General features: G+C 43.8%; 1 protein-coding gene across 1 annotated transcript; it reads right to left on the bottom strand.

Moving 5' to 3' along the window:
• Window positions 1–7567: 7567 nt before the first annotated feature.
• Window positions 7568–13920, bottom strand: CMPK2 (cytidine/uridine monophosphate kinase 2). Its single transcript, XM_057371693.1, has 5 exons — window positions 13796–13920; window positions 13333–13447; window positions 12352–12553; window positions 10220–10453; window positions 7568–8687 (listed from the first exon to the last, which is right to left on the bottom strand). The coding sequence occupies exons 1-5, from the start codon at window positions 13889–13891 to the stop codon at window positions 8567–8569; spliced, it is 768 nt and encodes a 255-aa protein (XP_057227676.1). The 5' UTR covers window positions 13892–13920; the 3' UTR covers window positions 7568–8566.
• Between the last annotated feature and the right edge of the window lie 632 nt (window positions 13921–14552).

The raw sequence follows: 14552 nt of genomic DNA, 5'->3' as shown, positions 1-14552 counted from the left end.
AAATCTGAATGCATGTCTGCATTTTACATGCAGATTGTAGACTTTGATCAAGGAACTTGTTACAGAAATTATGCACAGCTTCAAGGTCTCCAAGAGCAGCAAAGTGGAAAGACTGAGAAGGCCCATATCAGATCCTCCTCCCAGTCAGATGCACACTCCCATCTGCCCAGGAGCACACCCTTGTTTTGGTGGYACTCCCCCAGTGAAAAGCCTGTCCAGGGCTCGCCCAGCAGCCTTGAAGGAACAAGGACAGAAATGCTTTTCCTGTTTACAACAGTTTTACACAATACACTCCAAGACATAACCACAAGCTCAGGTCCTTACTCTGCCTTCAAGGGTTCAATCTCTTGTCTCTTTTCTCTGGTGAGAGTCAGGGTAAAATTGCTTTGGGAATAAGAGAGTTTGTGCTCTTGTAACCCTGCGGGGAAAAGATTAGGAAATCACAAGCTTTGTCTTTCGTATGTGAAAGAAGTCATCCTTCACTAACGGATCACAGCACTTTCTGAAGAGGATATGCAGTGTTTTTAGGAAAGTGCTAGATGGCATTCAGGGCTAAAGAGCCGAAATTATGTGTGCTGATCATTGCACCCACTGGAGTGTCCTTTGCATGGCTCAGGTCATGCATAGATCATTTCTCCCCACTGGTGAGCTACACAGGGGGAGGCAGCCCAGGGAAACTTCTGCGATCCACTGACCTCCAGTTGCTGTTTCCTTGGGATGTGCATTAAACTTCTAGGCAGGAGGCATTTGAAACAAAATACCCATCATATAACAAAGCCATGCACTACAGACAGATGTAATTCCCTGTGCCTTCCCACAGCACGTGTGCACACACACCCACAAACAGGTACACATCTGCACAGTTTGGAGTGATGTGCATCCAGTTCAGCATTCTTGCATCTCTGCATCCTTTCAATTTTAACATCAGTGKGATTCTATCACAAATGATGACTTTTGGAAACAAAAATGCCTCTACTTTTGAAATTTCTCAAATTTTATTCCATTCCTGATTTTGTTTGGGATCTTTACTGTGCTTTGTGTGGTATGGCCTTTCAGGAGGGAAATGTATATTCCTTTGAGCCTGCCTTTTATTAGAATGCTACTCCTGTTTCCTGTCTCATTCTTTGTAATGGTATGGGCTGAGCGCAGCCCTCGCTGATTCCCCGGTAACTCAGATCTCCCCTCTGCCTGGMGAGCTGCAAACTCAGAGCAGGTCCCAGGTTGTTTTGTTTCTCTTTGAAGACTTTTCCTTTGTCCTCCTTGAAGGGCTTTCTGCAGCCTCGTTCAATCTTGTTTGGGTTTCTAAGGCATGGGCAGTGCCCAGGGTTCTGTGGTCAGGCTGGTGAATTTGTGTGCACTGCTGGCTACAGAAATTCTGCTCCATCCTCCCGGACAGTTCCACAGCTGTTCTTTTGTTTTGCCCTGGAAAAATGAGGGTAACACCTGTCCCTTCTGATAATTGCAAAATTGTCCTGAAAATCCACCCTGTAGATCCACTGCTTCTAGAGACTTACATGAACAACATGTTTTTTCCCAGCAGAATTAGATTTATAGGAAAACCTTTGTAAAAAAAAACAAGACATTTTTTTCCTAAGGTCAAACACTTGGAAAATGTGAATCTATTTTGGGATATTGYTGGCAAAACTACATATAGGTGCTTCTTTTGAATTGCAGCTGCAGATAACTAAGTCCTAATTTCCTATGAAGAGCCCACATTTAGATCATTTCCKAGCTGTCTGCTCGGTGAAACTCCCACACAGAAAAAGGAGAGGCTTTTCACRGTACCTTGAGAGCAGTTGTTGCACAGATGATGCATCCTCCAAGGAGGCAGCTGTAATTTAAAGGAGATGAACTCTGGAGCTGAACTCTTTGYTGTGTTGCCAGAGTCATGTGGGAATGCTGCTGGCAGCTGAGGAACTGCGCTGCCACGGGGAAGCAGAGTCACACCCAGTTCAAGGCTTCTGATCTGAAATATCCCAGTTAAAACTCACACCATTTCAGAAGCTGCAAACTGATAAATAAAAGCTAACTGTAAGTACTTTCCCTTGGCTGAAATAGCCTATATTCCATTTACCAAACAAATCTCATGTGGAATTTGGAAAAGCAGAGCAAAATCCATATTGATTGGGCAATACACATACATAGGACACAAAAATTGTACACTAACTGCATTAGCAAGGAATGTCCATAGTTCATTTGACACCTCGGTAATCTGCTCTAGTTGGATGTTGTAGAGTGAATAATTTTTCAAATTAAAATATTAATGCAAAGATATTTTTGCCAACCTGGTGCTGGAGCATTCCATCCCATTTTGGAACAAAAAAAAATAATCTTAAGATGTTTGAGGGACGAGATAGTATAGGCATGTCTGAAGCCTGGGCTGCCACCACTTTGGAGTGCAGAAGGGAAAGGCAAGTTTCTGGTAGCTGCGGTCATGGATCAGAGTATTTACTCCAGAAGTTTGCTGGCTGGGAACAAGGAATGCATTCAGCTGGATCCAAACCACACTTCAGAGACAGCAGGAGCACAGTATCATCTGTGTGTCAATCTGATGAAATCTGCTTCCATCAGCAGATGAGACTCCTTACCGTGGTGCATCATCATCACTCCAACCTCCTCCAAGTCTGACCAACACCAGAGTCAAGGAAGACTTACCTGGAAATGGTGAAACAATCACAGAGTCATAGAATTGTTTAGATTGGAAAATATCTCTAAAAGGCCATTGACCCTAACCATTAACCCAGCACTGCCAAGCCCACCACCTAACTGTGYCCCCAAGTCCCACATTTTCCCTTTTTTTTAAATACCTCCAGGGGTGACCACCACTTCCCTGAGCAGCCTGTTCCAATGCTGAATAAAACTTTCCATTACGATTTTTTTTCTAATATCAAATTAAATATTTTCTGGCACAACTTGAAGMCATTTTCTCCTGTCCTATAGCTTTATTATTTGGGAGAAAAGACCAACCCACACCTCTCTACAACCTCCTCTCAAGTAGTTGTAGACAGTGATAAGATTTCCATCAAGCCTCCTTTTTTCCAGGCTAAATACCCCCAGCTCTCTCAGCCACTCCTCACAGGACTTGTGGTCTGAACCTTTCACCAGCTTWGTTCTCTTCTTTGGACACCCTCTGGTGCCTCAATGCCTTTCTTGCAGTGAGGGGCCCAAAACTGGGCACAGTACTCAAGGTGTGGCGTTTGTGTCACCAACAAAAGCCTCAGTGCTGGCTCAGGAGAATTACAGCTGTGGGGGTGTTCTGGAACATCTGCAAATGTTGTGTTTTCTGTCTTCTCAAGGAAAGCTGTGCCTACTTGGTTACAACAACTTTCACAAAGTAAAACTGAAAGCCCAGGCAATCCTGCAGCCTGCACTAAGCTTTCACCAGTGTAGCTGGACCCAGGGATGGGGAGAGCAGCAGAAAAAGTAAATTACCCTACTGGAACTCATTCTGAACTTGCCACATGCTTAAATGCATCTTTTTTGTGTGGGTATTTTCACAAGCACTGAGGTTGCAGACACAGCATTTTTCATCATATTTCCCCTACTTTGGATTAGATGACATGCACTGTCTTTATGGCTGAATAAAAGGTCATGACTGGCCAGCTGGTAATGCAAAATGCATTTTTACACTAATGGCAAGGTACTCTAGCTTTTGTTTCATATTGCACTGACTGCATGTATTTATATAAACCCTACAACTGTTTAGTTAAGTCAGAGGGTGATGATCTTTGTCTTCACAAAAGAACTGATTTAATTTTATTGAACAAASCTTTCCATTTAAAAGATCAAAGACAGTGCAGCCCCCTGCAGCAACAACTTAAAAGTTTCTTCAACTATTCAAATTAATAAAATAGGGTAACTGGGACTGAAAAAGCAGGGAAAAGACAAAAGGAAAATAAAAATAAAATTCCTTGGGGGCTTGGTTTATCCTGAACTTGGAAAGAGACATTTTTTCTTTTCCGCAAAGTCCCATTGAGTGTCCTCATTCTTCTGCCTCTGAAAAGGCAGGAATTGATAACAGAGGTGGCATGCACAGCTTTAGACAAATTTCTASAAGCTGGTAATGGTATGGGGGAAAGACACAAAATATAGCGCAATGAAGAAAAACTGGTGAAGAGCTGGCATCTCTAGCTGCCATGTGCTAGTTCCAGGCACCCAGCACATTGAACTCCTACTTGCTAAAATATCAGTTCTTATATAAAATTGCTTGGTAATACTATAGAAAATAATGGTAAAAATTATTTGAATGGTACAAATCGTCTGAAACTAGAACTGTTTTGGAGATAGATAATTCATGTCACCTCCTAGCATCTGACTTTGGGGAAATTGTCTTGCAAACTTATTTTTGGGAGGGGAATGTCTAAACATCTGCCTTACATTTCACTGCTGAAACTTTGTGTTTGCTTGCAGGTTTGCATCCTCACCTCCCAGACTGACAGCAGCACTCATTATTTCATACTGGGTGAGCCACATGCCTACCCCTCATGTTATGACAGGATGGGGTCAAGCATGCACCAAAATCCCCTCTTTCCTGCTGTCCTGAGGTTGTATCTGGCAGGCATCCTGGAAACCATCCATGGACCAAAAGGAGTTGCAGCATATTCTAACAACTCAGCCTTCAATTAGCACACTGATGAAACTGGCCCCAAAGTCTGTTTTGTGTCCAGGGAAACATTTCCAAGAGATCCTTGCTTCCTCTACATTACATCCACATAATGCATCCACATCAGTGCTTCAGCCTGGATCAGGAGAGCGCTGTGGCAGGATTCCCCCTGACCAGCCRTCCCTGCCACGCTTTGCTTCATGTGCTGGAGCAATCCTGGCATCTGTCAGCTGCACTCCATCCAGACAGAGCTAAACAAAAAGATCTGGTGTAGGAGAACACTCACTGCATCCCAGTTGCTGACATGAGGCAGTCAATGTGACCAGAGCAGAGCTGGTCTAAAATGAATCTCTGAAATACACGGAGGGCACTGGGTCCTCRGTGCCAGCTCCTCTGTGCTGCAAATTGTCCCTACTTGTTCCAGGCCACCTGCTAATGTAGACACAACCCAAAGAGGCTGCACTGCTGCCTTCTAACCCTCTCACTGCTTAAATGGGTGAATAGTGYCATTTTAGGCACCATATGGTATCCCTGCAGGCCTCCAGCTGCCACTCTGCAGATCAACAGCTCAACCAAATGTCTCGTGTCATATCTGGCAGCCCCACGCAGACATCTCAGATACCTTAGGGAGGCTAACTGCTGTGGGTGTCTATGTTTAGACAACTGAATACCATTTTATTTTAGCATCTATTGCCCTCTAGACCAAAAATTGGAAACAAAGGAGATTAAAAATGAGAAAGGAGATGCCTGAAATACTATGGTGAGCTCTATGAAATAAAATCTAACACTATAAAATAAATAAAATAATAAAAATAGCATTTATTGTAAAATTCTCTTAAAGTCTTTTTAAAATAAACTAAAAAGCATACAAAGCTTAATCTGACAACAGCAAAAGTATTGTTTTGTCCTTCAAGAAAGAGCCGAATTTTACAAATAGTATTTATTGTACAGTACAGGCTGAATTCACTGGCTTTAACAGAATAATTGCAAAGCTTGAGGTTGAGTTTCTGTTTGTGTAATTTACTGGCTTCATGCCCCAGATGATGGGGACTGTAGCATCAGAGTGTTTGCGGAGCAATGTCCTACAGCTGGTAAACCAATAAATTATCAACATTTTATTTTGCTGGGATAGTAATAAATAATTCTGAATGACTGACAGAGAGCAGCCCTTGTCTGTTCTAGCAAAGTCCTGGTGTCCAGCATGGGCTGGCTGCAGGTGAGCAGAGATGCTCCTTGGGCTGGCCACACTCAGGACTGCTGGCAGAGGCTGGTGGCCACGGGCCAGTGCTTGCCATGGCTTAACCTCCCAGTCTTACACAGCGAGCACACTCCAAAGCTGCAAAAAAAATAGTTTTGCCTACCAAGAAACAGCCTAAGTTTCTGAATCTGCATGGAAATAACTAGAGATTGCAGGACTTTCAAACACTTAAACAAAAATCCTGACCACTTGTGGCCTTCAAACAGTCAAGCAAAAGTTTCTGTCACAGTTTCTAACCCAGAGCATGCTCTTGCTGGGATGGCCATTTGTGAATTCCTCTGACTGTGTACCTGAAGCCATTGACAAACCTCACATTTGAACATCTCTGGGGGTCCAGAGGAGGCCACAAATGTGGTCAGAGGGCTGGAGCACCTCTCCTACAAACACAGGCTGAGGGAGCTGGGGATGTTCAGCCTGGAGAATTGAATGTTTTGGGGACACCTCAAAACAGCCTTCCAATACCTAAAAAGGTCTTATAAAGAAGAGGGAGAGTGACTTTTCACAAGGGCAGGTAGTGACAGAACAAGGGGAAATAGTTTTAAACTAAAAGAAGGGAGATTTTAATTAGATATTAGGAAGAAATTCTTTGTTGTGAGGGGTTGAGACCCTGAAACAGGTTGCCCAGAAAAGCTGGTACAGGTACTTCCTGTACCTGGAAGTGTTCAAGACCAGATTGAAATAGAGAAACCTGGGTGGTATCCCAGCCCACACATTTTGGTATCCAAAGCAGGGGTTTTGGAATTAGGTGATCCTTAAGGTCCCTTCTAACTTATTTTATGATTCTGKGATATGTTCTAAAAGTAAATGAAGTGCAGTCTTTCTAGACACTATGGACAAAAATCTGGCAGAAATGCCACAGAAATGGGAAGTATGGGAATGATTCTGCACATTAACATCCTGCATGTGGCACAAAACTCCTGGCAGAGCTTTAATTCTATCAAAGACATAAGAAAGGGAATGTTGGATTGGTCTACCTTGCTTTGTTGCTCTTCTAGTGTGCATGAGTAGCTTTGGGTTATAGAAAAACTTGGACGATGAATGTATTCTGCATATGTGTAATTAGTAGCCTGATATCAATTTTTGCAGATAGATATTAGCAGCATTTTAAATATGAACCTACAACTCAGCATCAAAACYCAGAAAGTCTGGCTTCATCTGCAAGTTTGAATAAGGAGAAAAGGCATTTAGGGGAGGTTCCCAGGCTGAGTGATCTTTTACCTGGACAAGCTAAGGCTACACAACATTTAGGGCATGCACATATTTGCACCCTGATCATGAAGATGCAGTGGTGTCTTCAATACGAGAATTTCCTCTCTCCAGGACTGAATACCTGAATGCTTTATAATTTCTAAAATAATTGGAGCAACTACAAGTATGTCTTTTCAGTCTGCATGTATGCCAAATCCAAAGGCTGCTGAAATACAAACAATATACCAAACAAAACAGCAYATATTTCTAGAATTTATAAATTTATAGAATGTATAAATTATATCATCTATTAATAACATATACTCAAAAACATTAAACAGTGCATGAATAAAATGTATTTTTGGAAGTTTTTCTTTCTATCACCTTGCATATACAGGCTGGATATAGGAACTATAGTACTGAGTACATTTTTATTTAGAGGATAGATTCATTGATAATTGCACTTGCTTAAAACAGGAAAGTAAGTAAAAGTGTTTTAAATCAAATTTACATGTCAGTTATTTTTTTTTTGTGGAACTGACACTTCATTTGTGATCTCACAAAAGCTTATCCACATGTTTGGCTTTTCGCTTAGGAGTAACAACAGTGAAACTAATGCACATAAAAAATTAGCCTTTGCAGACCTAAGTATTGATGTAGCCTGCTTTCACATTCAACCTGTGCAAGCACAAGACAGAAAAGATGRAGTGAAAAGGTGCAATCATTCCCATTGCTCAGAATCTCTGTGGTTTTTCATTTTGCATTCTCTCAAAAGAACATTAGTTCACATTAACAAATATTAATAGGATAAAGTTTTGTAAAAAATAATTTAACAATCATTCATGAAGTTTTTCATTTTGGGTTCTTCTGAGGTCTCTGTTTCTCATTTGCTGACACTGATTTCCCTCTGAAAAGAATTGATATTTCAGTAGCATATATAAACAGGCTTGGACTTCATTAGAGCCCTTGGTGTTTGCTGGCACTCATTTACAACACGCTTTTCCCCAGGATGCCGATCACAGCAGCAGCTGCTCATCCTCACTTCTGAAAAAACAAGGCTGGGCCATGGATTTTCTGTACCTAAATGTTATGATAATTTTATTGTTTTAGTGCTGATGATATTTCAGTCTCTTCTTGGGCATCTAATGATCCTGAAGCAGTCCAGAGAATTTTGGTATTCAATGGATTCGGGAATAGGTTCTCCTGGTGATGAAGATGCAACATGACAGAGTCACAAAATGTCCTGGTGTCAGRGAGCACTCTGAGGTACTTCATACATGACTGTAGCATGTTTGTTTCTTTACCAAGAATGCTGAATGATGTGAAAAGCACTTTGCCTTATACAGAATAGTACAGTAGCAACCACAAAAAAGATCACCTGTACAGATTACTGCTGACAGAATAGAACAGTATTCAGTATTTCTGTGAGACAAAGCACATCACTGTTCATTTTCAGGTACCAAAACCAGTGGGGCAGTAAAAAGTGTCTTTTAAGTGCTAGTAAACGAAAGTTGCTTTCACAAAGCACAGTGTTTCTTAATTAGTTGTAGCACTGTGTTGAGAACCTCTTCCTTGGAGGGGCTGGCATCAACTTCTTGGCATGCAGGATTCACCATCCTTCTGTATGACTCTTCAACTCTATTTAAAAACAAAACAAGAGAAATTAAACTTTAAAATGCAGGGATATGAAATTGCATTAGTCATCAGTCTCAGAAGACAGCGCTTGCACTGCAGAGACAGGGGATACAAAATCTAATATGAAACTCAGAATGAAATTTACTGCAAAGAGCAATAAATCATTAGTAACWATTACAATGTAAATCTCAAAGTACATTGTTTCCTTGACATTGATTCCCAGAGCTCCAGCCATATTAACATGGCATAGTGTAAAGTATTTCTTTCTTTATAGCTTATCACAGGATACAGTCTGATATGGCAGTAGAGTGGASAGTCTGCTTCTAGCACCTGAATTAATTATTTTCAGTTTCTGCTAAGGTATCTATACAATATGGCATTGCATCAGAAAGGTGTGCTCATTGACTGATCTCAGCTCTGACTCACTGGATTACAGAGCTGTCCTATCACATTCCTCTGGCCATCCAACCAGAAGAATTACAGGATGAAATGCAGGATGAAAACCTCCTCACTTAGGCTATACGCTTAATGCAGAACTCTCCCACATTTAGGGATGTCATGTGGGACACTGTCAAACACTTCAGAAGTTCAGTTAGACTAAATCAGTTGCTCTGCCCCATCCACCAGTGTTGAATTTGTCAGGCATAATCTTCCCTTTGTAAAGCCAYGTTGGCKGTTGCCAGTGACTATTTTTAAKGTAAATCATCACCAGAAACTTAAAACCCTGGAAGTAGATTTCAGCCCTGCTTGTAGAGATAGAAACCAATATTCAGGTGCCTCTGCTGAGGTATCTACACAGACAGTGGGTGTTTAAGTTTCCACCTTAGACAATCTAATCAATACATTTGGTAGAGCCTAGGCAGCAATTCAGCACATCCTGAAGTAGGATACCTAGGGTGCCATTCAACTGCTTGAGTTAATGTACCTTGTCCTGCTTGAGATGTTCTGGATATCTCATTTAGCTTCCAGTTGCCAGCCCAGAAAGTGGCCACAGGTTCTGCATTGCATCTGCCCAGCTCATATTGAATTACTTTAGATACTCAAGCTTAGGTCACTCTGATGAAGCATTTTGAAGGCTCCATTGAATGTACTGGTACCTGAGACAGCACARCTAAAGACATCTGCAAGAGGAGCTCTAAATTGTCTTCTCTTCATCTGGAGCTCAATTCCAGAATTTCCTGGGGAAGCTATGTGTTTCACCTCTTGCCTCCCAATACTGGAAATTATATGCCCATCTCCCTCTGGACCTCACTAAGAAAGGTGCTAAAATAAAAGGAGCAAAGCAAGATAGAAGTATTTTAACTCAAAGCTCCTTTGCAGGACAATTAAATGCTATACCTGCATCTTTCAAGCACTTTCAATCCAAAGTGACAGACTTTGCCCTCCCTGTCAGCCATGAATCCTTTCCAATAAAAACCCAAACCAAGAGCATATGCATAGGAAATCTTTGTCGCAGTAATGTGAGTGGCACATTTGCTATTGATCCCACAGGAGCCAAGATTGTRTCCAGCCTCTTATTCCTCATTAAAGGGTACCTTTGGCGAAACAAGCTGTTAGCTTCCAATTCAGCTTCCTCCTTAGTTTTCTCCAGACCCCGATGCTGAAGTCTCCGGACTCGTTCATCAGGGTCAACAGTCAGGAGAAGAACAAGGTCAGGTTTAAGCAGATCCTCAGGCCACTGATACACCTCATCCTGAGCTGGTGGAAGATCCTGGACTTTCCCACTTGTTTCAGTGGCAATTGTGTAGGCAGCAGTGCTGTGCCAGTATCTGTCAGGAAAATAAAGAATGGAGGGAGAGAAATTTTAAAGAGGGCACAATTTTTTCAGTAATATAAAAGACAATTGTCATATAACAACAGGTCAATAATGATGAGATAGGTGACATCATAGTTTTGAAGGGAAATCCAAATAACAGTTCTGTGTTATCCATTATTTCTTAACAGCAATAATATTCAGTGCACTGTTCAGAGTTAAAAAGAATTATTAATTAAAACATTATGCAAAGATGGTTCCAGATACTCTTATCAAAAGAAAGTCTGCTCATACATTGAGAAAGGTCAAAGAAGAATTACACTATATCTCAAAATCTGATACTCTGAGTCCCCTTTATCATGGTTCCCATCTTACACCATGCAACAGATTTGGTAAGTAACATGGAGTCTTCACAAATGTGAATGAACACAGGGATTACTAACAGTTAGGCATTTCACTTGCATTTAACATTCTCCCCACTACAAGGCACTGTGTTTAATAGATTTCAGTGGATTTGAGGCTGGTTGAAAATAGCACACACATGTAAACAACTTGTGTGTGTGTGTGTGTGTGTGTGTGTGAATTGCAGTGGGAGGCTAAAATGCACCTACTGAAATAAGCCAGAGGGCTCAAAGTGTATCTAGACTTTTTTATTACCAATAATACTGCAAGCTCCTTGCACAGTGAAAAACCAGAAATAACACAAACCCAAAAAAAAGAAAGTGGGAAGCATATTTCTGGCTTTACATTCACAAAGAGTAAGCACATTTTTTGAGCATACATTTTGATATATGCGCTTTTTCTTGGTGAAGTAACAATGGTCTGTCCACCTGAGTCAAAATCAGYAAATTTTGGCCCAAGATTTAAATGGTAAATGGACACTGTCATGCTACACATCACACAGTGTGAGGTGAAACCAGATCCCCACGATCAGTTATGGATTGGGGTATGGCTGTGCACTGGCAGTGATGTGGCCCTGTACAGATGATGTGTATGCCCCTTCCATATCCTGGGTCACAGCCGTGATGGGATCTGCTATAAAGCCACATCTCCACTGCTTGATGCCACCGGGTGGCAGCCAGTGTGGAGCATCTGGGTGGCAGCACACAGAAACAGCATCCAGTCTTGTTCCCCACACAGGTTTGGTGGGTGARGTTATAGCCCTGCTGGTACAGTTGCTCGATTGGCATGTTTCCCTCAAAACACAGAGGTCAACCAAGCTTGCCCTGGCTAGATGGGTGGCATATCCCGCTCCAAAGGTGGGGAGTCCCAAGAATCATGGCAGTGCTACTCCCCAGAGCAATTGCCTGACTTTACCCAGCTTGTGGACTCTATCCCATGGGTCAAGGGTCCTGGCGGCTCATGTCATGCGTTTTTGACACTAGTGTAGTTACTGTGGACTGGGTGGTGAAGCCACTCGACAGAGCAAGAGTGTCCYATATGCTCATTCTGGGGCATTTGTCCTTGTGGGCATCCAGTGGGACCACATGGAGGTGTGAGCTCTGCAGCTGAGCCCAGTTAGCAACACACATCCCAATCCACCTATACCTCAGACACATCTTCGAGACAGCCATGACCAGCAGCCCACAAGTCTTTTCTGGTTTGTCACAAAATGCTGATTTAACTCAGGACGCACAGTCTGTGCCTCCACTGTTCCTAACTGAAGATGTAACAATTTTTATGTGTCCTAAAGCTAGTTGTGAGTATTACAGTGATTAAAGTTTCCTATTTTACAGTTACCATATTACTCTTTAGAAGATCTAATATTTGACTCTCTGCAAAGTAGTGCTTCCAAAAAAATCCCAAAGCAAAATCCCTGAATAAACAATGAGACAATCACTGACTACTTTTGCTTGTAACACTGAACAACGGTATGATGACACTGATATAAGAGGGCTTCTTAAATACACAAACCTGTCTATGACCACAGGTGCCTGAGTGGATGCTTTTGCTATCTCTGAAGCCAGAATRTAGTTGCCTGCAGCATAAAATGCCCTTTTAATGGGTGTTGGCTCATCATCAAATACGGTCCTCCACTGGCTGATGCAAGCTGGTGGGGACCGTAGCAGAACGCCGTTCAGGTTGTCCTTAACAGCCTGGGTCACCGTGGTTTTGCCTACATTTACAGAAGGAAACGTTTGTTATATAATGCACAGATACACCTGCATTTTAAAAACTGAAAAAATGCTCCTGTCTGTTCATGTGGAGCATGTTCTGATGTCTGAATGTGTAACTCAAGTATCCTGTGATAAGGGTTCCAGCAGAAATGATTCTGAGTCTGACTGCAGGAATTATGATTCCCCTTCCTTCTCTCTGGGCCTTCCAGCCCTTCCTTTCACYAGCTTTCAGTCTTCACTCCCTTAAATGCATTAAATCCATGGCACTTTCTATATATATTCATTTGTAATATTTTTCTAGGTCACAATTCATGTGAATGTTGCCATGCTGGTCATCCAATTCTTTCTTTTTAAGGGAATTTTCACTTCTCTTTTACTGACAAGTCAGAAAACAAAGCTATTCAGAGGCAACTGATATTTCTCTCTGAGATAAACTGCTGGCAGTTTCCCAGACTACTACTATTTTAGTTGTTTTATTTGAAAACTCTCAGTAAAAGTAAGTTTCATCATGTGCACTTGAAATTTAATTTTCAGTACTCCACTCTGTATTCTTTCATTTACACAGGTAACGAACTAAACCCCTGAATGTAGATTAGCATATGCTAATCTTTTACAAGAGAAGACAGATTGGCATTTATAAATTCTAATTCTTTATCTGTCACAGGTTTCCAAGCTATTTTTTTTTAATTTTTAAGCCTTATGCCTGAATAAAAACCGTAACAGTTGCTCTTTTCAACAATTTCTCATCTGTGGTTCTTCMATCATACATTGCTCTTACCTGTGGCATCCAGCCCCTCAAAAACTATGACAGGAAAACCTCCCTTTTTTTGRTGCTCTGGACATTTGTCCAGCAGGTCGAGTACTGCTCCAGCCTCTGGGATCCGTTCTGCACACTGCAAAGAGAGATCATAGAATCAATAGAATGGGTTCTGAGGCAAGAGGGACCTTTAAAGGCCATCTAGACCAACCCCCATGCAGTACACTGGGGCATCTTAAACCAGACCAGGTCTCTCAGAGCCCTGTCCAGCCTGACCCGGAATGTTTCAAGGGATGGGACATCCATCTCCTCTCTGAGCAGCCCGTGYCAGTATTTCACCACCCTCATCATAAAAAACTTCTTCATTACATCTGGTCGGAATCTGCCCTCCCTTGGCTGGAAACGATCAATCCCCGTCCCTTTGGCACCCTCCCGGCCCCGACGCTGCAGAGCCGAACGCCGGCCCCGCGGGCGCGGTGCTCACCTGGCGCAGGCGCTGGCGGAGGGCGCTGGCGGAGGGCGGCAGAGCGCGGACCACGGGCCGGGAGCACGGGGAGCCCGGGGCGCAGCGCCGCAGCATCGCCGGGCCCGGAGACGGGAGACGGGAGCGGGGAGCGAGAGGCGAGAGCCGGGAGCCGGGAGCCGGAGCCGGAGCCGGAGCCGGGAGACGGGAACGGGGAGACGGGAGCGGGGAGACGGGAGCCAGAGCCGGGAGCCGGGAGCAGGGAGACGAGAGCCGGGAGCGAGAGGCGAGAGCCGGGAACGGGGAGCCGGGAGCGGGGAGCCGGGAGCCGGGAGCCAGAGCCGGGAGACGGGAGCGGGGAGACGGGAGCGAGAGGCGAGAGCCGGGAGCCGGAGCCAGGAGAGGGAGCGGGAGCCAGGAGCCGGGGGCTGAGAGCGGGGAGACGGGAGACGGGATCAGAGAGCCGGGAGCCGGGAACCGGGGCCAGGGGCAGAGCGGATGGGGGCGGGCGGCGCCAGAGGAGGAGCCAGCGGGAAACGAAAGTGGCCCGGCCGGCAGGGAAAGCGCCGGTCTGCGGGAACAGCCCGGAGCGAGGGGCGGCTCCTCGAGATGCCCTTCTGCCTTGCCCGCCCTGGACAACCGGGATGAACGGGCTCGGTCCCTCGGGGAATGGCTCAGTGCGCCATGGGATGGGAGCCAGCAAGCACGGGATGGAAGGTCCTAACCTCGGGATCCGGTCTGTCCCCGCCAGCACCAAAGGGTCACATTCCCACGGGCT

The sequence above is a fragment of the Malurus melanocephalus genome, unplaced genomic scaffold (genome assembly GCF_030028575.1).
Source record: "Malurus melanocephalus ecotype Western Australia unplaced genomic scaffold, MMel_1.1 scaffold_6, whole genome shotgun sequence".
NCBI lineage: Eukaryota > Metazoa > Chordata > Aves > Passeriformes > Maluridae > Malurus > Malurus melanocephalus.
The sequence above is the reverse complement of the archived record's forward strand: the minus strand, read 5'-3'. Positions and strand labels throughout refer to the sequence as shown.